This window comes from Mya arenaria, chromosome 6, assembly GCF_026914265.1.
Source record: "Mya arenaria isolate MELC-2E11 chromosome 6, ASM2691426v1".
Lineage (NCBI taxonomy): Eukaryota > Metazoa > Mollusca > Bivalvia > Myida > Myidae > Mya > Mya arenaria.
Window position 1 is genome coordinate 78,985,984 of NC_069127.1, and position 26,712 is coordinate 79,012,695.

General features: G+C 35.8%; 1 protein-coding gene across 1 annotated transcript; it reads right to left on the bottom strand.

Moving 5' to 3' along the window:
- Positions 1-452: 452 nt before the first annotated feature.
- On the bottom strand, positions 453-26,184 carry LOC128238074 (dentin sialophosphoprotein-like). The gene is made up of 5 exons (XM_052953650.1): positions 26,033-26,184; positions 8,844-9,841; positions 6,664-6,941; positions 2,009-2,337; positions 453-462 (listed from the first exon to the last, which is right to left on the bottom strand). Exons 1-5 carry the CDS (start codon positions 26,182-26,184, stop codon positions 453-455), a joined length of 1,767 nt encoding a protein of 588 aa, XP_052809610.1.
- Between the last annotated feature and the right edge of the window lie 528 nt (positions 26,185-26,712).

Genomic DNA, 26,712 nt, shown 5'->3' on the forward strand with positions numbered 1-26,712 from the left:
ATTATATCATTGTATATAAACACATTACAACAACTTAAATGAAAAAAATGATTAAGACAAATAAGAGGCTTGGCGCAAGTCCGACGTAGTTACACCGGCGGTTAGAACATTGAACGTACTGTATTTTTTTATGGCAGAAACTTTATAAAAACAGCCGGTGAAAAAATCATAACAAAAACCTATATACAAAGGCTTTATATGCAAGAACGTAACATATACTTTGGTCTGCACGTAACATATACTTTGGTCTGCAATATGCTTTCACAAACAATAACATTTATGTTTCAATAAGAACAAAAAATATAGGAGCGATCATTGTTATATTGTTATAGAACGAAAACTGAATCCATTGTTATTAAATTGACACTATATCCCTTGAAATCTATCTGACATCAAACATGTCAAGAAAATCTGTGTTACGAAATTTGTTTTGGCCAAATAAATACACACAATCATTTTAACCTGAAATTAAACACATGAGTTACCAACCCACTCTTTCTCAAAACAAGTTTAGTCATTCTATTACAGGATCAAGCTTAGCTCACAACGCTCGATTGGTATAATTTGAGTAATAGTCTTATGTTAAAGAGTGTTGAGTCTTTTTAAGAAAAAGAGTCGGTATATCATGATAAACTGCTTTTCGATTTTGTCGAAAAATTGGGGCCAACATTCGTATACAATCTCAGATGCTATAAAGCGAAAAACAATTTGGAAGAAACTAAAGATCTAAAGGTATTACGTGTCACTCATTACTTATCAAAAAACGCTATCGTTTTATCTAAAATAAATATCACAAAATATTTTAGATGCAAATCGATCTTTAATCTCAAATTAAAGCTCAAACACAATGGTAAGAACACGTACAGGACGCTATTGTTTTTATTTTTCAAGAATTTATCTCAATGCAAAATGATAAACCTGATTCAAATATGTGAAAAGTGGATTTCACTACAAAATGTATTACCATGACTTGTTTGCGTCAAGGGGACGATATACTACGTCTTTCTTCACATAAGCATTTTTCTGCCAACATGTAAATCGTCCAATATTCGCACTTTTCTTGAAGGTAAATAGATGGTTGCCTCTGCGGTTCTCGTTTTATTAGCCATGACAATATCATTTTGATTGAAAGGTAACTGAATTACTATTCCCTTAAACTCGATTTTCATTCGGTCAGTTGAGGAGTTCAGCGACGGCCACTTTCGTTTGGCCCAGTCACAAAAATCGCCAGATTGTGATCTCAAAGCTTTGACACAATCATCGATCTTAAATCTCGCTCTTTCCACCACTTCGTATCATAAGAACCTATATGTTCTGGTCTTTTTAAATATTTTGTTTTTGGAATAACATCGCCTTTTTTTCAATGGTTCAAAAGAAGACACTACTTTGCACATTGCGGGCACCTTGCTTGGAAAATATGTTTTATACGCTTTTGCCAAGCCGTACGAAATACCAATTCCCAGTACTCCTGTTGCTCCTAAAACTAAGCTAATTGCCCACGCTGGCCATCCAAAAGGGCAAACAACAAACAAAAACAACAGAAACACGCCAACAGAAACCGCGGACGACATTGCCACAATCTTTTGCCAGAAACAAGAGTCGAATATAATGCGTTTTTTCCTGTTTTTTTTTCTGTATCGATGTGTAGAATGCAAAGAGTAAATAAAATAAAATAGGAGCTAATGCTATCGAGAAAGAAATAAAATGTGCGAGTTTAAATAACTCTTTGAAAAGTGGGCGCTGCTTTGACAAGAAGTTCAATACGTGATGAATAAGTTTACCACATTGTGCGCCAAAATGTGTTGAACCACTACCCAAAACACATAAATAGTGTATGAGTTTACAGACTTGCATTGATTTTTCAATAGAAACATGGCAATGATTGCAAAAATGTTCACAAATGCTAAAAAGAAAATTGTATGTTTTAGATCCACATTTAAGAGATTCACAAGCTTCTTTATATGCCCATTTCAAGCTATCATCCTCGGATCTGTCTGCCTTTGTAAACCTCTCATCCTCAGGTCTGCCTTTCTTCGTCAAACTATCATCCTCGGAGCTGTCTGCCTTCGTCAAACTATCATCCTCGGAGCTGTCTGCCTTCGTCAAACTATCATCCTCAGGACTGCCTTTCTTCGTCAAGCTATCATCCTCGGAGCTGTCTGCCTTCGTCAAACTATCACCCTCGGAGCTGTCTGCCTTCGTCAAACTATCATCCTCGGAGCTGTCTGCCTTCGCCAAACTATCATCCTCAGGACTGCCTTTCTTCGTCAAGCTATCATCATCGGAGCTGTATTTCTTCGTCAATTTATCATCCTTGTAGCTGTATGTCTTTGAATACTTGTGATGTACAATTTGTATATCATCGTTTCTTAAGTTTACCGTTTCACGTGAACGCCTAAGCTCTAGTTTGCTTGAAAACTCACTTTCATAGTAATGGATAAGTGTTAAAATAGCATCGTTTGGTCCGATTGGTTCGCATTTTTCAACAATGGCGTGATGGTCGTACATGGACTTAAGCTTGTAAAATTTGTTTTTGTAGAAGTTGTTTCCACCCAAAACGATATGATGCCCTTGCTTCTATTGATCGAAAGACAATACTCTCGTCCGTGTAGCGCAGTACAAACAAGAACCATCCTGAATAATATTTAATGGAAATTTGATATTCGAATATATAACGAACAATTCAAAGTTTAAGTACCGTTAAAGTTGATCTCGTCGATCTTGTAAGCATCTAATCTTGACATATTTGATATCGTGAGAGGTTAATATTTGATAAATGTATGGTTTATATGTCAAAATTTCAAACGTGAATTAAATGATTGAATCAGAGGCAGTGTTATATATGTTTACTTCTATATGAGTAAATCTTTCTCATGAGAGCTGATTCATTCGACTAAATAGTAATTTTCGATCGTGTACATTTGATTTGCAGTTTGATATATCGGTAGGTCTAGTATATCGTCAACTAGCGTTTCATATTACAGTATACTTGTGGTCCTTGTAGGCGATTAAATGGTGGCAGTATCAGCTAATCAAGCGGTATGTAAGGACCCGTTTAACGTAAATGCATAGAAAAGATTTCATTTGTGAAGGAATTAAAAAATGATAAAAAATTTAATGATTGTTGAACAATAGACACTCACGACTTTTTTTACCGAGCTTTAAGTTTACCTTGTAACGGGCTCTCCCTATATTTTTCAGAACACAAATTGTACTGTAACAACCCATTTATTTCATCATTAAGATTATTGCGCGATCGTTGTGAAGGTATTGTCACTATATCGTTTGTATGTAATGATCTTAACTGTCATAAACTTGTAAAGTATAAAAGTTGTCTATCCGGATATTGTAATGAGTCATTTATGTAAATGTTAGAGTTCATTTGGCGATAGTAGAGAAAAGCGAGGCAGCAGGCAAAGAAAGCTCGCGCCATTTTCTGTTGAACGCAAGAATTAACCGTAACTTATTCGGTATTTGCACATAATTCACTCACTAGCTCCGCCATTTTGCAAAATAACACAATACCAGAGTTGTTATTGGTATTATACAGTTATATTAACACCTCAACTTCCATTCCTTAAATGAACTGCCTTTCGGCAATTGCGTTTATTAATCGATGAACGCAACATATTCGAATATGTTCGGATCGCAATTCATCGCATAAGAATATACATGAACAATATTGATCTTGTTATTGTTTGTATGGTCTCAGTAGGTCCCGTAAAATATAAATCAACTTTTTAGAAAATGTTAATTTATTATATTTTAAATGTATTGTTGCCATAAGTGTTTCAATTTTACGTTTAAACGTGATTTCAAGTGGTTGATCTTTTCCCGCGTTATTGTGTCGTCATTTAAAAAAATGTTTCCGGTTATAGTAGGGATGTTCTATTGACAGAATGGATAAGAAAGGATTACTGAAACGTATTCTTAAATGAAATGAAGTATTTTTTTAACAATTATTGAATTGAATAATGAGCTATTGGTGTAAATATAAGTAATGAATTTTGAGATTGATGTCATCAACCCCGCAATTCATTCCTTAATTAATGCCACAAGGAATCGGATAACGTTTACTTATGATAAATGTGACTCTTTTAAAATGGTCAAAGTCTCCTTATAACATTATTGCAATCAAATGATTTGACAGATAAATCCAACTCTCTTAACATTTTACTGGACTTATTAAAAAGAACCAAAAAAGTCAAACTTGTTCAATGTATATGCCTACATATACATAGATGTTTTATTCATATATCATGTGAACGTGTATAAACAACATACATTTATAAAGGTAATATATGCTGTGTCACATTATCATAAAACAACATACTAATTGTAACAAAAATTGGAAGGTGAATTAAACATTTGTTTTCAACATTAAAAGCATTATTTATTGTAACAAGAGCTTCTTTAATATACACTGCTAGTTTAAACAATCCATGCCTGTCATTGATTCAATTGTATTAAATTTGTAACAAAAGGGTTCATGTAGTAACAACGTTAGTGTTCGAAAATCGGACCCCATTTGCTATTGATAATCGAATCGGATCGGACCAAGTATTTCGATTTACTATAGGACAATAATCGAAAGTTCATAATATCAGTAAGCAATACATTCTTTATACATAGTATCACCATGATCATTTAAATGGTTAAACCTGGAATCAGTACATGTGATGCTATAGTCATGCCATTTGCAACAGTAAGTAAATTTCCATTACCTTTTCTGTCTTTAATAACTTAACGAAAAAAACATAACAACACAACACATACTAATTGCACATAAATTGCAAAATGATGCATACTGCATCAAGTAAATTATCTTAGCGTGTTATCCATGTAAAAGCATATTTAATATTTGTGAACCAGCTTAACATTCAATAAACTGTTTTATTGAGCATTTCATAAGAAAATCTTAATTTCATAAAACTTTCACAAAAACAAAAACTTAGTTAATTACAAACGATACCAAAACAGGTTTTAAAAACAGAATGCATCGAGCCGACTTTATAAAGCATTTCAGCAAACTCCCTGCTGCGGCGTTCAACAGTTGAACGTCTGGTTGTGTTTTTGTTTTTAAATTTACATTTTACTGACCCTTTCAAGGCGGTACCTAACAATTCTTGATAAACATACCTAGTTGATATATATATATATATATATATATATATATATATATATATATATATATATATATATATATATATATATATATATATATAGTATGTATGCACTGTGCTGTTTGTGAAGTTTTGTGCTGTTCTTCTATGTTCTTGTTTGTGATTTTATGTTCTATGTCTTTGGCGTTTACCCAGTGCCATTTAACAGGGTTTATGTTTAAACTTTTTGATACTGAGCTTGTTTCTGCAGCTTTTTGCATAAATATTTAGATGAATTGAACGACATGCTCACTATCAGCTAGAAATAAAGATAAAAGGTTGAACAAGTATTATACTAGGGTAGTTTTCAATGTTTCCAGTTCATCTCGTTCTCTTTTTATCTTTATTTAACTTAAACGAAGGCTTAACGCTGTCTGCTAAACAAACATGCAGCTTTCATTTGTTTGAGAGCATAACACGTTTGTCATATGACCAGCTGTCTGGCAAATCAACCCTTATAGCACTTTTGTACCGAAATTTTAAATATCCATATATCGTTAAGAAACCTTTTGTTTCCCAATGCGTAGGTCTTGATAGCAACATCATCATGACGACATCCGATGTGATGTTCATAGAAGAAAAACACACAATATTTCAACAGTTTAATTCTATATTAATTTCAACACTACACACAACAAAATGTAATAATTTTAATAGTTACACAAATTAAAAAAAAAATATTATCCTTTTTATGACATACATTTACTGGTTAAACAACTAATGTGAAGCACCGATACTTAGAATACGCCTTTATTTGCTGAAACAGGGTATATAATCCCCTTGTTCCAACTGCACCGTAAGGCTTCACTTGTATCAGATTTTTAAGCTTTTAGTATGGTGCAGACCATCCACAGGCGAGGCGCACGCTCAACCACTGACCTAGGGAGGCTAATAATTGTTTTATTATATGTTCATTGTCCTAAAAGCACATGTAGGTATAACCCTTCCCATTATTATTTGAGTCTTTTAAAGACGAAAGTGATTATATGATCATTAAACTGTTTTATATTTTGTTTTATTAAGTTTAAGAAATTAACTTAGCATAATATGGTACCTCAATATTTCCGAAAAATACGGGGAACTCTTAACTCTTTCAAGGTAAAATGGTAAACCTGATTCAAATACTAATTTGTGGAAAGGTGGTGGATTTCACAAGAAAATGTAATACCGTGACTTTTTTTGCCTCGAGGGAACTATAATCTACGTTTTATTTTTCACATAAACATTTTCCTCCGAAACGCTTATTGTGCATTGCGAAAAGAACCATTTTTATTTTTGTCCAATGGTGGTCAGCAGAGCTACCAATCTGATCAGGGTCAACAATGCACATTTCTACAGTTTTTGTTGTTTTCAATGTCGTTAAATCAAGTTCAAAATCTTGCTCACAAAAACATTTTGCTTCTAGTTTTTCTAGTTTTTCATTGTCATGTAGTTTAATAACTCTCCCAACGCGTCGCTTTTCCATACAACATATTATGGATTCGCAGGGAATATCAAGTACTGAGTGAACATTCCAGGATGATAGGTCTAAACTGAGGAAACTAGATGCTGTGCCATTGGCAAAGTTGCAGCACAATTCCTTCTCTGAGAGTTTTGAATTCCCGTTCGTTTCAGCATTTTTTCTGTATTCACGCACACTTTTTTCTGTTTTCTCGTACTCTGAGTATCCAAAGGGTACGTATTGCACGTTGTCAAGTTTTCTACACATCGTGCGTTCCCGGAGACCTCGCATTGGTTTGTTGGACTTGTATAGTACCGTTATCTGCACGGTATTGTTATCTGCACATATGGAATGTACCAATATGCCTAAATGTCTCGAAAGGTGATTTCTAAATGAGATGATCATGCCCCGCTTTAGGTCCTCGGCGCTTTTTGGAGAGGGAAGGGCAGACGAAATGTCAAGCTGAAACTTTTTACTTGTCCTAAAATACGGCATCATTGTATATTCGGTAGAATTGATATTGGAATAAGAAGGCACCTGAACGTCATAGAGCCAACTTATAGTAGTTTCCAAATCAAGATTCCAGGGAGAATGACTTTCTAATCTTTTAACTCTTTTCAGTACTATCTCTGGTGGGTAAACAAGAACGCTATCTCTGTTTCGATGTATTACCATTGTGTCCATGTTAACGCATACTTCCTTAAGTTCACATCGAGCCTTCTTTTCTTTTTCAGAAAGTTTATACATTTGGACCGAGTCCCTGCCTTGCCCAATGATTTCGCATGAAACGTAATATATGCCGGGTTCAGACTTATTACTGAGTATAGTACCCTTGGGACATCCTGCATAGACACAGTCAGTTTTATCACATATCAGATCAAGAAGCGTTTTAAATCTTAGAGAGTTTGTCATCTCTACGGCTCTAATGCAAATCCGTTCAGGATAGTCACTTAAAGCCGGGTGAACTATTTTCGAAAACAACACAAACTTTTTCAAATGTAATGTTTTTTCTTTGATGCCGTGTTTTATAGAATAACATTTGACTTTTGGTTCCGTCGGTTGCCTCCCTTCGGCTTTTGATATCACCAACCAATCCCCATCTTTTAATTTTATAATGCTTCTGCCAACATGTAAATCGTCGAATATCCGCACTCTTGTTGGAGGTAAAAAGGTGGTTGCTGTGGCTCTTGTTTGATTGACCTCGACAACATCATTTTGTTTGAACGGTAACTGATCTACCATTTCCTTAAACTCGATTTTCATTTGATCAGTTGAGGAGTTCAGCGAGGGCCCTTTTCGTTTGGCCCAGTCACAAAATTCATCAGTTTGTGATCTCAAAGCTATGACAAAATCATCGATCATAAATCTCGCTCTTTTCACCACTTCGTTTTCATCATACGTGTCTATACCGTCATATGTGTGTAGTCTCACGTTTTGTTTTGTAAAGTCCAGTGTTACTTCTTCTTCTTTATACTCTTGTTTGATGAGTCCTTTATAGAAAATACACCTCACCACTGAGTTAATGGGTGTTTTAATGGGTGTTTCTGCTACAATCATATATGATCGTCTCTGTAAAAAGCGTTTTATTGAAATAACATCGCCTTTTTTCAATGATTCAAAAGAAGACACTAGTTTGCACATTGCAGGCACCTTGCTGGGAACATATGTTTTATACGCTTTTGACAAGCCGTATGTAACACCAATTCCCATTACTCCTGTTGCAACTAAAACTAAGCTGATTATCCATACAGGCCATCCATAAGGGCAAGCAACAAACAAAAACAACAGAAACACGCCTATAGAAACCGTGGACGACATAAAAAAGAAAATCCAAATTGCCACAATCTTTTGCCAGAAACAAGAATCGCATATAATGCGATTTTTCCTTTCTGTACTATATCGAATTGTTAAGAAGAGTGCATAGAAAAAATTCACTGAAATAGCTAACAAAGCTATCAAGGAAGAAGTCAAGTGCGCGTGTTTAAATAACTCTTTGAAAAGTGGGCGCTGCTTTGACAAGAAGTTCGATACGTGATGAATAAGTTTACCACAATGTGTGCCAACATTTGTTGAAGCACTTGCCCAAACACAAATGAAGTTCATTACGTTACGGACTTGTATTGATTTTTCAATGGAAGCATGGCAATAATTGCAAAAATGTTCGCAATTGTTAAAAAAAAGATTGTAACTTTTAGATATAGATCCATCTTTAAGGATTTCACACGCTTTTGTATATGCACATTTCAAGCTATCATCCTCGGGTCTGTCTTCCTTTGTCAAACTATCATCCTTGGATATATCTTTCTTCGTCAAACTTTCGTCCTCGGATATATCTTTCTTCGTCGAACTATCATCCTCGGATCTATCTTTCCTCGTCGAACTATCATCCTCGGGGCTATCTTTCTTCGTCGAATTATCATCCTCGGATCTATCTTTCTTCGTCGAACTATCATCCTCGGGGCTATCTTTCTTCGTCGAACTATCATCCTCGGGGCTATCTTTCTTCGTCGAACTATCATCCTCGGATCTATCTTTCCTCGCCGAACTATCATCCTCGGGGCTATCTTTCTTCGTCGAATTATCATCCTCGGATCTATCTTTCTTCGTCGAACTATCATCCTCGGGGCTATCTTTCTTCGTCGAACTATCATCCTCGGGGCTATCTTTCTTCGTCGAACTATCATCCTCGGATCTATCTTTCTTCGTCGAACTATCATCCTCGGGTCTATCTTTCTTCGTCGAACTATCATCCTCGGGTCTGTCTTCCTTCGTCAAGCTATAATCCTCGGGTATATCTTTCTTCGTTGAACTATCATTCTCTGGGTTATCTTTCTTCGTCGAATTATCATGCATGGAGCTGTCTGTCTTCGTCAAACTGTCCTCCTCTGATCTATTTTTCGTCGTCAAACTACCATCCTCGGATCTATTTTTCGTCGTCAAACTACCATCCTCGGACCTATCTTTCGTCGTCGAACTATCATCCTCGGGTCTGTCTTCCTTCGTCAAGCTATCATCCTCGGGTATATCTTTCTTCGTTGAACTATCATTCTCTGGGTTATCTTTCTTCGTCGAATTATCATGCATGGAGCTGTCTGTCTTCGTCAAACTGTCCTCCTCTGATCTATTTTTCGTCGTCAAACTACCATCCTCGGATCTATTTTTCGTCGTCAAACTATCATCCTCGGATCTTTCTTTCGTCGTGGAATCATCTTGCTTGGAGCTGTCTGTCTTCGTGTAACTGTGATGTACAATGTGTATATCATCGTTTCTTAAATTTACCATTTCATGTGAACGTCTAAGTTCAAGTTTGCTTGTAAATGTACCTTCGAAGTAATGGATAAGTGTTAAAATAGCATCGCTTTGTCCAATTGGTTCGCACTTTTCAACAATGGCGTGATGCTTGTAAGCGGATTTAAGCCGGCCAAATTTGTTTTTGAATAAGTAGTGTCCACCCAGAGTGATATGATGCCCTTGCCTCACTTGATCGAACGACGTTACTCTCGCCACTGTGGGGCAGTACAAGCAAGAAACATCCTGAATAAAACGAACGACAATTAAACAATATATATATATAATCATACATACAATCTTATTTCAAACAATTCGAAGTTTATCAAAAGGTCTTGTTGATCTTTTCGGCAACTAATCTTGACATATTTTATATAAGTCAGTATAAGTTCATGTTAAGTTCATACGTAGACTTTTCAATCTTAATTTTAAATGAAAGAATCAATTCACGTGCTGTATATGTTTTCTTCTATGTAACTAGATCTTTCTCACTGAGAACTGATTAATTCGACAATAAGGTTGTGTACATTGAATCTGCAATGCCGGTACTATGTTTAAATTTCATAATAAAACATGTGACGGTTTAGTGATACAAAGCAACACATTTACCTTCCGAAGTAATAAAGTATAAGAATAATTAACCGGTATGAACATTAGCAGGGTTTGATATATCGGCTAACGTATACATATCAACAGGACTTATCGGTGTATTGGTTGTGTAATCAAGCGGTATGTAAATGCATAGAAAAGCCTAAATTTGTTGAGGAATTAAAATGCACAAATTGTCTTAATTATTGTTGAGCCACGGACACTCATTTTTTTACCGTGCTGCAAGTTTACGTGGTAAAAGACTCTCCTGTGAAATTCAGGACACACGGCTTGTTTTGCTGATAATCTATAGCCTTTCTGAACTTATTAAAAGTGTCTTGTAACAACCTTTTCATTTTGCCATTAAGATAAACGCGCGACCGTTATCAAGCTATTGTAGTGTGTAAGATATGATCTTATCTATCATAAACTTTCATAATCTATCCGGTTATCTATGTGCCCAACTCAACTCAACATCGTTATTTCCCTCATGGCTGGAGAAATTCATGATATATACAAACATTGATAGACATAGTACATATATTATATATGTACACAAATAGTGCAGTTAAAAAATATTGCATATTGGTGTCAAAATATTTATACCAACAATGTAGGATATAGCTTCATATCTAAGTATAAATAAAAAGCTTATATTTTGCATGCAAAAGAAAAAGTCTATTCGACTTCTATGATAGTTTGGTTGTATGTGATTCGCCGCTTGGATGCAGAAATCTTGTCAAAACGAAATACAAGAGATGTACAGCAGCGAGTTATGGCATACAAAATTTTGTTTATGTTAGAAAGATTACATGAACATGGATTAATTGATAGTATAATCCATATATTGCCTAGCAGAGTCATGAAATATGTTACTATATTGCATGGTCGCCTAGACGAAACAGCACATTGTAGAGCTTGGATTTTACTAAGGAATAGTTAGTAAAAGGAACGCTTTAAACAGCGTGTCATAAATCTAAAGCATGATTTAAAAATCGACATGTAGATCTATTTTCAGTAGTGGCTCGATTCGAGCCCCTAAAACGTTTAAGCACCAGGTAAAGCTGCCCGGAGAAGAAAGAGTGTCACAAAGCTCGTGGTTGAAAGCTACTTTTAATTGGTTTAAAAAGTTTGCTTTTTCGGCTAGTGTAGTTTTGCATTCACACATAACATGTGTCAGTTCTTCCTGGTATATCCCGTCACATTAAATGCAAGTTCTGAGCGCAAGCACAGCTGAGCTACGATTATTATCGTACACCATAAATTCTCTATAAATCTAAGGGTCTCCCTAAGTACACCTTTTCTTGAAACAAAGTATATTATAGACACTACAGGATGGAGGATTCGAAACAATATAAAGGCATAGTCATTTGCGGTGCAATTTCCCCAGCAGTTGAGTTCTAGTAATTTGACTGAGTTATTAACAATACTTTTCCATGTCGTTTTGAGTGGTAATTGAAATGATGCGGTAAGGTACTCATTAAGTATAAATTGCAAATTGTACTTTGTGAGTATTCTGCATATGTCCGGGATATACCAAAGTTAACAGAGTAATTGTCTTCCAAATACATACAATATTTTCTGATGTAAATCTCTTTCGTTATACAATGTTAAGACCAACTTCAAATTTTATACAAAGACATCAGTTTGCGTTGATCGATTTGGCTACAGAGGCGGTTAAGTCCGAGCATGGATTCCGACATATCAGATCTGACTTGCGAAGGAAAACCTTGCACTTTCTTTGCCACCAAGTCTTGAGATCGATCGACTGTTTTTGTGTCATTTACGGTCATGTTATTCCATAATTCAGAGCCGTAAATTGTTATCGGGACTATTATCTTTTGATATAAGCTGCATGAAACGAGAGGACCTACTTCATAAGGATGGACACCCTGCCCGACCATAGAGAATAGGGCATTTTTCGCTTTTTGAATGCGTTGTGTAATGCGTCCGTGCTGTTTTAAGTTTGAATCTCGCAGTATACCTAGATGAGTAGTAGGTGTGACTTGTTGCATGATACGCTCACCGTATATGATAAGGATTTTGGGTACGCTGCGACGTGGAGAAAATACTATTACATCTGATTTGTTGACATTCATTCTATGTTCCAACGTTGGTAATACGACTAGACTGTATTGACCATACACTGGAGGTCGTAGGGACAAAAAGCGACGAGTGATATATTGTCTGCAAATGCGGGACTTCCGGAAATCACAGACAGAAGTTGTGCCCCATGACGGCAATTAGAGAGATGTCGTAATAACGCGACTATATAAACCAGGTAGTAGAAAGTGAAGAGTACCCCACCCTGTCTGACGCCACGTATGACGTCGAATGCGTCTAACGTTAAGCATTGACTGACGTTGATAATACCTCTGAGGGATTTATATGAGGATTGGATAATACGTAGGGGTTTACCTTTGATACCAAGTCTACCTAGTTTAAGTAAGAGTGCTTGAAGGCGGACAGTATCGAAGGCAGCCTTTTGATATGTGCATGTCACGTACGCGTGACTACCATTGTCAACAGCGTGATAAATCATTTCCTGGAGGTTAAATGTGGCTGTCAAGCAGCTGAGACCTTTTTAAAACCCCGTATATTCTGTTTGTCAAGAGCTTTTCGAAGATTTTACAAAAAACAGGGTACAAGAGATATTGGTCTATAGCTTGATGGGTCATGGTCGCTTATCTTAACCTTTGCCTTTGTAAATTGCGACCAATACGCTTGGAGTTGACTCGTGCTTAATTACAGCATTGAATAAGAATGTGAGCGCTCTAATTGTTGCAAGGCCACCTAGTAATACATGCTCGTTCAGTATACCATCATGACCAGGGCTTTTGTGTTTGGCGAGTGCCTGTATGACCTTTCGTATTTCTTCCGGTGTGAAGGGAAGTGTGATAAAGTGGGAGAGGTCTCGATTTTCACTATTTATGTTCAGAAAGCTATTTTGTTCGGCCTCGTCGCGGTAAGCGAGGGTATCTTGACTATTTGAACGGCTAAAGAAGTTGGAGAAGCGGTACATAAATCCTTCTGTAACCTTTTTGTTAGTGAATGAGGTTTCGTTATAGATAATCTCTGAGCAAACGTTTGACTTTTGGGGATTTTTTGACCGAATGAGTTTCCAGAACAACTTGTAGTCAAACTCTGCCGTTTTGTTAAGCTCGTCTAAGTATGAACTTTCGTGAGCTACAATAGCTTCCCGTTGTATTTTTTCTAAACGTAGTTTTCGCTTGCTTGTATTGTGTATATAATGGCGACTGTTCCCCGCGGAGCCTACCGTCGTTAATCCAACGACGTCGTAAAAAAACGTGATTCAGTGTGTGCGCTTTTGACTGCGTATGACCAATATGGTTATGCTCTTTTATTGAATTTGCTTGTAGGGAGTTTTGTGGTGGCATCGTGTAATATGTTACAGAGCATGATTTTAATAAAATCGGGTGATTGCTTGTCTGCCTCGGTTTGTGTGGGCTCATCAATAAGTAGGGATACTTGCGAGTGGATAGAATTCTGGTATTCTAAGATGTTACCGGATGTGCACTTGTTCCAACGGCGAGGCCGCATGTTTTGATAACCTCCAATAAAGAGATACACCTGAATATTAGGACCCGCACCTCTAAATATAGATGTGCACCTCTACTTTGGGAGATAGGGTTAGGGGTACACTTCTCTATATAAATTCTCTCTAACAATATCATATAAAAGATGACGTGCATCTGTTTTGTAAATTAAATAACAACCCTATGTAACAGCACCTTTTTAAAGGAAAGAATACACAGACTTAAATACAGTGACCAAAAGTGCATTATGACCCTGCCGTTGAGCCATGTCTTGAACGCCACATATTGTCTTCAAGTGATTATTAATTATCGTGGTTAGTATCCCCGGTAAGGGGAAATCGGAACACCTTGGCCATATTTCATCGAAAACAACCTTGGATGTATATGGACGGTTTACAATGTAAGAAATCTTTAAATTTGACTACGCTGGAAATAGATCGCTAAGAAATTTAAATTAAGCCGTTAAAATTAATTATTTTACTCAAGGGAATTTTAAAGATGAAATACCGTGTTTCATTTGAAAGAAAGGTACAGAAAAGACGGTATAACTGCCTTATGAAACTATAATTGATCATTTTTAATATTTTATGACCCACCGGTCATTATATAAGTGCGTTTTCAGCTATTTAATACACGGTTACAATCCTGTTATCAGTAATTAATATGTTTTTCCTATGCATTACTTAGTAATTGGTGAAAGGTCTATCACTCAAAATCTATATTTGTATGTTATAATGTTTTATATATTGATTTTAAATACGAGTATCACTTTAATTATTTATACAATAATACACTTAACCGGCAATAGATTTAAATCAAGTAATGCAAAACACACCTTAAACACTTCAGTTTATTAAAACTTTATCTATTGATGAACCGGCATACATCCTAGGTTGTTTTCGATGGAAAATGGCCACGGTGTTCCGAATGCAGTGAAGGCGTTTAACTAACCAAATACATGTTCCTGAATTTAGGATCTAATGGACGCTCAAGACATTCTTGCAAGAGGTTATTCTTATACTTGAAGCCTGTATGCACTGATTATGTTAGCACATTCATACTTTTTTTTATTTCATTTGTTGTTACAGTATTTTTGTAAATACTTGTATCTTATATATGCTGTTCTGCACGCGTTTTGAATACTAAGATCAAAAAGACCAACCACAATTTTTAGTACAATATATAAAATTAAATAATCGAATGGAGGTATATTGCCAAAACAATATAAATGTTAAGGAATTATAGTTCTTAAAATTAAGCACTATAAGGCATTTTTTCAAAAGAAATACTTAGTTATTCCATAACCTTAGAGCACGATTGATTTGGTGAAATGTCGAATGTTTTATTTCAAATGGACTTTCACTATTTTCAATTTTTGTGCAATGACAGTTTTAAACAGCGTTTGTCGAAGGCAGCGAGAAACGAAATGGACCGACCCTGCATGTGAATAATTATAAATCAAACATTGTCAAATTTATTCCTTGCAACTCGACGATTAAACAGTAGTATAGTAAAATAGTAAAATCAAATCAATCAAAAAGCATTATGTCAAAAACTTAGCTATGTTTCAAAAAAAACAAAAAAACCAACCTTTTTTTTTGGAGGTGGTTGTGTTTGCTTGTCCATCTTGCTGTGCAATGGTAGAACGATTATAAAATGGCTAGGTTTTATTACGTCGAACATTCGTTAGGTAATTCCCCAGACGAACGCGATACCAATGGCTGATTACTTATCTCCGTGTTCAAGTGCATGGCCACGATACGAGACCATGTTAAGGTTACTGTTTAGATGATTGTTGAAATCAGTTTGCTGACAAGACACTTCCTTTCAGATCGAGCATAGTTTTGCTCCTCCGGCTTTTTGAAATATATTTTTATGTAAAAACTTGAGCAATATGAATACATGCAGCTTCTATACAATGGTTTAGCACTTCAACATGTCTAGTTTTTTCCTAGTGTTTTCACTTTCGTTAATTGAGCTTAAATTTCGCTATTACATTTTGGAATGTTTTGTCGTTGTATGTAGTTCGTTTTTAATGAAAATCTTTTTTTATTTATGACTACCTTGGTAGAATTGTTGTCGTCAAGAAAAGATGTTGAGCAATAACTGTGTAGATCGACAAAATGCTCTCCACGAAAATTATTGTTTGTATTCAGCGTCAAATATGCTCTACATGATATTGAGTTACAGTAAATGAGGTAATTCCTCGATTGTCATTGGCCCACAAATATGTGCGGTCATCAGTACTAACAATACAATTTTCGCTATCTTATTATAAGCTATCAAGCCTAAACAGACTTGTAATCTTTAACTTACGAGTGAGCGATGTCATCTACTTGCAAAACATGAATTATATATAGTTTGACGTGTACATCATTAACAATAAGAATACTATTTCGTCTCAAATTAAAAATGAATGGCCAACCAATTAGATCGGCACGTTGTTTGTGCAAAGAATTACATGATGTTGGAACTTCGATGGTTTCCTTGCAAACAGCATTAGAATTAATAATTAACTAATTAAATCCATAATTTTAAATTTACTCCATGTCATACAATTTTAAATTTACTCCATGTCATTTAGTCTTGTGTATCGAATATAGTTTTTATGATGATATACAGGGTCAACTGCGGCCACATCAACATACTGAAGTACTTGTCAACAACCACACATTTTAAATTTGCACCTCGTCCTATTTCAGATGTATCGAATATAATTTGATGATGTATAGGGTCACCGCGGCGCCAGCAATATCCTAAGAAGCATATTTCTGCACCCAGCTACACTTACCAAACATGGCCGCAATAAAAGACACATGCTCCCTTTCTGCAGGAAATATTCAAGGTGAAATTCTGCAGAGCCGGCTGCAAAATATCGTCGCTACATACCAACCAATTGGACGCGTTTAAGGATCGGCCTTTGGGCCGCCACTATCTATGTAGAGTGTTTTTCTCTAATATAGATCTACGTGTATTGTGCCTCACGACGACTTTGTACATGATTCGTACTGTTCACCAAAGGCCGAAACAACTGAGAGATAATTTCGCCATTGATTAAATGGCTAAAACGAGGGGACATATATGGTAACAATTACTGATTGCCGCTCAAAATGGGCACTTCAGTACATGTTCCAAAACCTTTAAAATATATGATATCATAATAGTCCTGCACTTTGGTGCAAATATAGCTGAAATTGTGCAAAAAAATGGGAAAAGCATGAAATTTGGCAGAGATGATCTGTATACTATAAGGTATTTGAAAAGTACGAGACCCCGGACAAAAATGACCCGGTTGACCTCTAAGCTGGACATTGAATGAAGTGACCACTTGTTCAGATTTGTTTTCTCAAGTACTCAACTGTTTTAGTCATAATCGTGAATAAGTTTCATTCAAACTCATTTTCTAATTTAGTTTGTTGTAGTAAGAACTTCAATACTTTGTTCTGCATGATCTTCCAAGTTATTTGACCATTTCAAGTGGTCAGTCTTATTTCAATTGGTTAGAAATATGTAAAACAAGAGGGATATTTTACTATAAAATACAAAACGTTTTACTAGTTTTACTATACAATACAAAACATTTTCTTATTCATTTTTTTCATTGGATCTTCAATTTTTCACATTGTAAGGTAACTTTGGTGCTGAAAAGTAATTTATAAGGTCACTTTAATGCTAATGGATAAATAATTTTTTCCATTAATTCGATGAATGTTAACTAAGGACTAGCCCCTCGTTTTTTCGTTATCCAGGATATCTTCCAACAATTAAAAAATGTATTATATTACTATCTGATTTTTATATTCCATGTATGTATGTTATTTCTATTCTTAAGTTTATTGTAGTAAGAAAATAATCATATATCATAAGGCATGTTTGTAAAAGAAGAATTAATATTTTTAGTACAATTCTAATCATTTATATGTAAACATTAGTGCTTATAAGATAAAAGGGTTTATGAATTATAATTGAAGTATTCTTTAATAAGTTTTCCCATGGTTATTTTTTGGGGGTTTTTTTACGGAAAAAAGTCAATGCATTTACCATTGCAGAAGGAGGAAATGTTCTGCAAACCTGATACACTAAAATGTTTCAAAAATGTTTTAAAATTAACAGTATAAACTGGCAGTCAAGTATATTATTATGTCAGGAAATTACAGTGAACCATTGCAAAGTTCAGCCACAGCTAGAAACTTTAAAAGTGCACTTCAGCAGAGTTACAAATCATTGGAAGATCACCTTAAAAAGTATTGCCAAGTCAATGAATGTTACCTTCCATATCAGTTACAGTCCTTGGAATCTTTAGGGGGGATTGCAAAAAAGCTTTATGAAAATAAGGCAAAATGGCATAAACACTGAAGAAATAAGTATTGCAAATGGAAATTTCAAAGGACTGAAAAGCGGTCAGTATCTACTGCCAATATATGTGATGAAGCTAATACAACCTCTGCCAAGCATACCCGTAAAAATCAGAAAGTGCTTCAAATCTTAACAAAGGAAAAATACAAGGCAATCGCACAGTGTTTCAACTTTTGAAGGGGAGAGCAAGGTGAGACAAAATGCTCTTTACAAGATACAGTTTTATTGGTAAAACTAAGTACTTGGGAATTAGTATCTCAAGACGCTGTTTATCACTTGAAATGCTATAGAAGTCTATTCCACAAGGCTCGGGATGAAAACGCCAATGATATAATATATGTCTGACAAACTCAAACAGGTTCATAGTACTGCACTCGCTGAGTTAGTATCATATATAGAAGATACTCGTGGGGATTTTGAATAAGTTCGAGTTTTCATTCTCTCAGAGCTTAAACAGTTGTAAAAGAAACGTCTTCAGCAGATACACTCAAGGATGTGATGTATAAAATACCTACCGCAAAGGCATTGGAGCTGTTCTAAAGATATATTTGACAAGAAGTCTGAATGTTTTGTTGGATCCTTTGAAAATGCTTGTCAGGATAAGTCAGTACCACAGTCTTTGTAGTCATTAGTGAACATGATTCTAAAAGGGCCAAATTGCAACAGATAATGTGATGGAAACCCATGCTACATATACATTATCTCAACTTGTCAAGTTTAACACAATACAACGTTGCAGAAGCAGTTCCAATGCTCCGTTTCAAAAGGTAGAGAACTTCCTCTTCCAATGTATGTAGGATTACATGCTGAAACTAGAAATAGGGGCCTTGTGGATAATGAAGCAACATGGGGCGTCAATTTCCTATAACAGAGTACTTGAGCTATCCACTGTACTAGGGAACAATGCCATAAAGGTGTATGAAAGCCAAAATGTTGTGTGTCCGCAAAAGCATTGAACAACATAGATCACAACCCTAGTACTACATCATCACAAGGCTCATTCCATGGCACTAGCATCTCATTGTTTCAACAGCGCCATACATTATCAGATGGAATTGACCAACGTGTTCCAACCATTGAGGGGGAATTCAATTCTAGTACTGTCCAACAGTCACCAGTGTCATACCGATGTGTGAATCCAGTAGGCTATACAAATACAGAACCGGTCAAACCTTGTACGGGAGTACCACTGATGGTTTAAACAGAGATAATTCCAGAAGCCAAAGAATCACAGTTTAAGTAAGAATAAATACTAAACGTTCATTCCTTTTATCCAGTTATGATAGTAGCAGTCATATTATAGAAAAATAGAACACATACTTATTTATAAAATGAACATATACAACATACTTGTTGACTAGCATAAAAACTATTAGAAATATTTCTTTTGTTTTAAATCCTCTGCTCCAGTTTTTGAATATTTTGCACTTAATTTATTTTAGGCGGTTGGAAATGTTCGTATCTGCCTTATAACTGAGGCGATGTAAAATTTGCAGATGTCATGGTCAGCGTATCATGTCAACCTTGACCAGCATGCAAGGAATGCGACAGTTCCAGGCACTTTTGTCACTTTTGAGGAATAAGCCAAGACACCAGCCATGAACAAGCATGCAATGAATGTTGTTTCGGCCAGCATGCAAAATCTCAATCCCAGTCAAACACCTGTCATCGCATGTGACCAGCCCTTGTTTGCAAAAATAAAACTAGTTAAGTGGAGTTGGCCTCAAACACATGGGGAAGACAGATACTTTGTTGGTAACATATAGAAATAGCAGCATTAAGGACCCTTGGTGACTGGTTGGACAACAGTGGTTTGACACATGCCATTGAAAAAGCGGATGTTGCATCGCCACGTACTGCTGAATCGTTATTGAAAGCTTCCGAGTACCCAGAACTCGCCATGTTCATCAAGTCTCCGCAAGTGCTCTCATGTTAATTCAGAGTGCATTTTCTTCATCGTAGGCAAATACTATGGGCGAATCTTTTGAATCTAGGTTGATACGCAGAGAAGCAAAGTCCCCAGAGTCTAAATTCTGGGCTTAACCTTTAAATCTATTTGATAACAGGGCTTCACATTAAACAAAAATTCATTTATAATTCTAGCTCCGTGGTTCTTCGCGCTTGATCATCACAACTATGCGCCTTGGCTACCAGTGCATATACGAGACCTGTTCATATTGAAAAACAACATCCCGAAGTTGCTGAGCATTTCAGCAATGGAGCATTTGTAATGAATAGAACGCACCATGCGCTTTTTAGTATCGCTCAAGATCATGCCCGCGAACAGACCAATAAGTTTCTGAAGGGTGAAGGGGGAGCTGTAGGTTTATGTGGCTAATTCAACTGGCATTGTTGTATAGAAATACATATTACTGTCTATTAATATGACTATTTGGTATGCCAATTAAAGTATTACCTTCAAATGTACTGCAAAAATGACATTGTAGTGAGAAATTTTACTTTAGGTAATATGTATTTTTCATAGTACACGCGTTTTCTGGCGGCCATTTAATACTGCAGGCTCATATTTATGGTAAAATATACAAAAACAAACAATTTCTACGCGTATGTATAAGAAAATTGTATTCTTCGGTAGAAAACAATTGCAAAAAAGAAATAAAATACTATACAGACCAAATAAATCAAAGACTTTGTACGACTTTTGGCGGCCATTTTAAAAATGCCATATTGTCCGATACTTCCGGGGTCTCGTACTTTTTGAATTCTGTATGGTAAATAGAACCTATCTGCAAAGTTTCATGCTTTTCCCATGATTTGCACAATTTTTCACCATATTGCAGTACTATAACAATTCAATTATTCCATACATCTTTTATATTATATCAAAGTGTATATTGTAACGACCATGTCATTATTCAGGTTACTCACCTGTACATTTACTTGACATCCTTATGTGAAACTAATAAACAGTACTTATATATAATTAAAGTATATGATATGTTTCATAAATTGATAATTTAACGTTACACTTACCTTAGGTCATGTCTGTTTTTGGAATTGCATTCAATCATTTTAATTATTTTGCTATATGCATACGGGGGGGGGGTATCCATTCACCTTACATATACGTGTTGAATGTATTTGAACTGATAAGTATTATTGTTTCATCATCTTCTTAAATAGATAAATATTATTTATTAAAAGTTGTCCTATTATAATCATTTATATTTCGAGTCACTTCGTAACTGCTTGATTTTTTGTCTTGAAGTTGTATTTTAATATTGTAAACAAACTGTCATGGCTGCCGGACCGCCCAATGGTCACTTGAAGTACCGCCCTACCGGTCCTACTGTTCTGTCTTGGCGGTACTTCGGTTCATCGGTGAATTGTCAGCTTTTCACTGGTCTTCCGATGATTAGTCGGACGTTTCACCGGTCCAGCCGCCATTGGTCAGTTTGGATCAAGTGGGCATCTCCTGTTCTCTATATAAACAGCGTTCCTTTTGGGATCTGAGCTAGTACTGGATAGCTCGTTTGGGTTAGGTTAAACCCGTATGTAAGAGCTTGACTTTTGACATCGGATAGCTCGGTAGGGTTTGAGAGTACCCGTAAATGTGATTGGTCTAGTAGTATAACCTTACATTAATTCGATACGTCTAGTAGTTTGACCTTACATTAATTCGATAGGTCTAGTAGTTTGACCTCACATTTATTCGATAGGTCTAGTAGTTTGACCTCACATAAAGTACAAGTTCATTTAACGATAAATAACTAATTGTAACTGACTATTGAACATTTAAGAGTCCATGCAACTTAAACTTTTATCTGATAACTATACATTTGTTTGATGTTTACGAATCGAAAATACAAGAATATATTATAAACCGTTAAACATTTAACTCGGTTCATTGAGTTTCAACATCAACTTGACTTTAAAAAAAAAGATTGTATTAACTGCGTAGGTCGTTACACTATACAAAATGTAATGGTAAATAGGTATATATATGCTGTGTCACATTATTATAAAACAATTATTTTTCAACATCCAAAACCTTATTTGTAATAACAAGGGTTTCTTTAATATACAATGCTAGTTTAAATCATTCATTCCTGTCATTTGATTTCAATAATAGTAGAAATATGTACACATAAAGTAGTCCATCTAGTAACAACGTTTAAGATTTTTCTTCATAACATCGGAATGAAACGGGTATACATGTATACAAACCATCTTTAATATCACTTGTATTGCAAGTTTAACACGTTCGTTCCTCTCTAGGTCGGTGTCTGACATATCTGACAGTCTGAATTCTCAGTTGAAATACAGATAGTCTTAGTCAGGAGTAATATAAGCATAGTTTATTTGTAAAATATCGAGGTATTTTTCGAATTCTATTGAAGTTTTAATCTCTTTATAAATAGTTAAACTGTACAATTGTTAGCGTTCCGAGCCAATTTAGCTTATAAATATCTAATAGTCATGCCTTAAATTCATACAAAATACTTTATACAATCTATATTGGCAACACTGTCAATTATATAAGAGAAATCATGATCGTCTAACAAAACCTTAACTTTTAATATCCCATTTTATTTGACCATCATTATCCGTCAAACCTTTCACATATACAGTTTTTGTGTCGCCTGAAAAGACGACATATATGGGTTTCTTTTGTCGGCGGCGGCGTCGGCGGCGGCGGCGGCGGCGGTGTCAGCGGCGGCGGTGGCGGCGTCGGCGGCGGCGGCGTCCGCGTCCCATTTCGCTTGTCCGGGGTATATCTCCTAAACTATTAGTGGTATCAACTTGAAACTTCATATGTACATAAATCTAATTGAGGGCAAGTGCAGTGCACATGAACTGTTACTCTTGCTTCCATATTTTTAGAGTTTTGCCCTTTATTTTTCATGCTTAAAGTTTTGTCCGGGGCATATCTTGTAGAATATAAGAGTTATCAACTTGAAACTTCATATGTAGATAGATCTCATGGAGGGCAAGTGCAGTGCACAATAACATTAACTCTTGCTTTCATAGTTTTAAAATTATTGCCCTTTGTTTATTTTCATGCTTAAAGTTTTGTCCGGTGCATATCTTGAAGAATATAAGAGGTATCAACCTGAAACTTCATAGCTAGATATATCTCATTGAGGGCAAGTGCAGTGCACAATAACAGTAACTCTTGCTTTCTTAGTTTTAAAGTTATTGCCCTTTGTTAATTTTCATGCTTAAAGTTTTGTCCGGGGCATACCTTGAAGAATATAAGAGGTATCAACTTGAAACTTCATAGCTAGATAGATTTCATTGAGGGCAAGTGCAGTGCACAAGAACCGTTACTCTTGCTGCCATATTTTTAGAGTTATTGCCCTTTGTTAATTTTCTTGCTTAGGTTTTGTCCGTGGCATATCTCGTAAACTATAGGAGGTTTCAACCTGAAACTTATTCCGTAGGTATATCTGATTGAGGGTTCAAATGCCACCTACACTTGAAAGTTAAATGGCAACATCATTGTCTATAAATGAATAAAATGCCAATCTAACAGCTATAATGTCGACAGTAAATAATTCGTCAGGCGACACATCCGACTCGCGGAATTCTAGTTAAAATTATGATATCAGTTTTAACTACTTAAACCAATATTTCATAATATTTATTTACCTTTATACATTAAGCGGATATTTCACCATAGATACAAGCATGACATGTATTTGGCATAACCTATAACAGTATTTTGCAAAATCTCAGGTGTATTCTCTCTACTTCTTTTCATTTAGAATATCCACAAATGTCACTAGCATAATTTAAAAAAGACGAAACAAAAGCATCAAACAAATTGGCAAAAAGGTTTTTGACTAATGTCACAATCTTTGCATTTGCATAATAGAACTTTCATAGCTTTAAGATATTTTCACATTAAATTTTCCTGACTTAGAAAAGTCCCTTTTATAGTTGAAAACAATTCCAAGGTAGTTAAAATAATTTACTCTATCGACAACGTATCCATTGTAGGTCCAACGCTTACTGGCTAAATATCAACCACGTTTACGAAAAGCCACAATTTTAATGTGGTTGTTTTTTGCAAATAAAAGCCAAATTTTTAAACACGGACAGAAAGCAATAGACAATATTGAAAATAGACGTAATGTTGAATACACGAAGATAAATTCAACCCAATAAAGGAAAGCACTGCGTTTGAAAATAAAATCATTACATATTGAAGGGAATTCCTTTGGGAAGACTTAACGATAAGAAACAAAGGGTACAAGTATGTTTGTTAATGATTTATCCTAGACCATTACACACAAGCCATAATGCAGCAACAAAAGGGCGAGGTAAGACGTTAATTAATCAAACAAGGCGATAACGTAGCTAGATATCAACCTTACGTGTATGGAATATATTCCACATGTTTCCTAACATTGTCCTGCAGACTTTTACTGCGAATTGACTCATTGGCTGCCATTCGATTACATGTTTCATTTAATGTTTCACGCCATCCCTGCTTATTTCAATCGATTATCATGATTTTTAAACCTATATTTCCCTCGAATTGCCTGCATTACGTAAGTCATATTGGTGTAAATACATTTTAGTTATCTCAACTGGCTATCAGTCAGCAAATGTATTGAACAGATTATGCTCTGTCACGATCACAAACAAGTTTAAACCCCAGTAAATTTAAATTTTATTAACCGTTCCAAGGTGCTACATGGCAATTCATGATAGTTTTATATATCGTATATGTAAAGTGTTGTTAGTGGAGTTTTGTGTTGTTGTTGTTGTTGTTGTTCCATGTTTCTGGTTTGTGAGTGTTTGTTTATGTGTTCTCTGGCATTGGCGTTGACCCTGCGCCACTAAACGAGGCTTATGTTTAAAATTTCGACTACTTGACTTGATTCTGTAGGGTTGTTTTCATATAAATATGCATAATTATCGTAATAAAAGAGGTTGCTGAAGATTTTAAATTGGTACACACTGGAATAAATATATATACTTAGTATTTATATTTTTGTGATATAATAATGCGATATAAGTTCTAGCAACTTGTGTAACATTCTGCGATAGATCGCCAGGCAAATATGTGATATCTTATTTTGTTAAACTGTATAAATATAAAAGTCTTATCTATAAAAAGCGTATCCATCTGTGCGTCCGTCCGTGTCCGTCCGACCGTCCGTGCATCCATCCATCAATCTATCTATATATAACCCTAATTCTAGTTATGATAAGTTATTAAAGTCAGTCTAGTAAGCACATATAGTCTAAACCTCCTTCCACTAAAATCGCCCATTCTATGGTGTAAGACAGTTGCAGATAAGGGTATATCACCTAGTTGTTTAAGATTATACTTATTGTATTTATTTGTAAGATAAAGCCGCGTATAGACGAGCGCATTGTCCTACGACAGCTCTTGTTTATTTGAAAAACCAATACGGAAACTATCGAGTGAATATTCTTCAGTAAGCTCGGGATAGACTTCAACAACATCATCGCAACTTTTTGACCAAGCTGCTGCTTGAGAACTTTGATAATCCTGACACGTGGATTCTTCGTGCTTATCCTTTGCTCAGGTTGGAAGAAGAGGTCATATGTATCGAGGATGGTATGGTAGATGAGGAGTATGAGCTGATCTGTATTATCACCTATGAGCACAGCTTGTTGTGGTCGAAGACTCCACTGCTTACTGCAATATGAGGAGATCAGCGTCATCTTGGGCATAAAACGTCCGACAGGTTTTGTTCTTCAGGTTGCCACTGAGCATGTTGATGGACTGTTGTTTCTTGGACTTGTTAATGTTGTTTCCGAGGAACTCATCTTCCTTCATTGTAGCAGGCATGTCCACATCAAAAGTCACGGTTGGTAAAGTCGTTCCACTTGCTTGTTATTATTGTGTTTTTCGTGGATGTGCCCTCATAGCCATCAAACACAACAATTGCCTCTCCATACTTCCTTGTGACTTACTGAGTGTACAAACTGCACATGGATCCACGTGTACATGGGATGCTCTGAACATGTGCACCGCTATCCAGCACATACTGAACTTGGCCTGTGATACCTAGAAGGTCAGTTGTGAGGAGGGCCCATGTGGCATCTACTAGCACTAGTTTATGTGGCTGTCGAAGCAGAAGTAAGATATCAAAAGGTGCTGGTGGATAACTGCATAGCCCATACTAAAACAATGATGCTTTTGCAGCAACTGTGAGTCGCTGGAAAAGGACTGCTTCGCCACCAATCTACACTGAGGATTGAGTGCTCAAGGTGGTTGCCTTATCCTTCTTCATAAATGTGTACTCAGCAATGGTATGTCTATCTATCCTAGCCAAGATGGCGTTCCCGATGGTCTTCGCTTTTTGAACATACATAG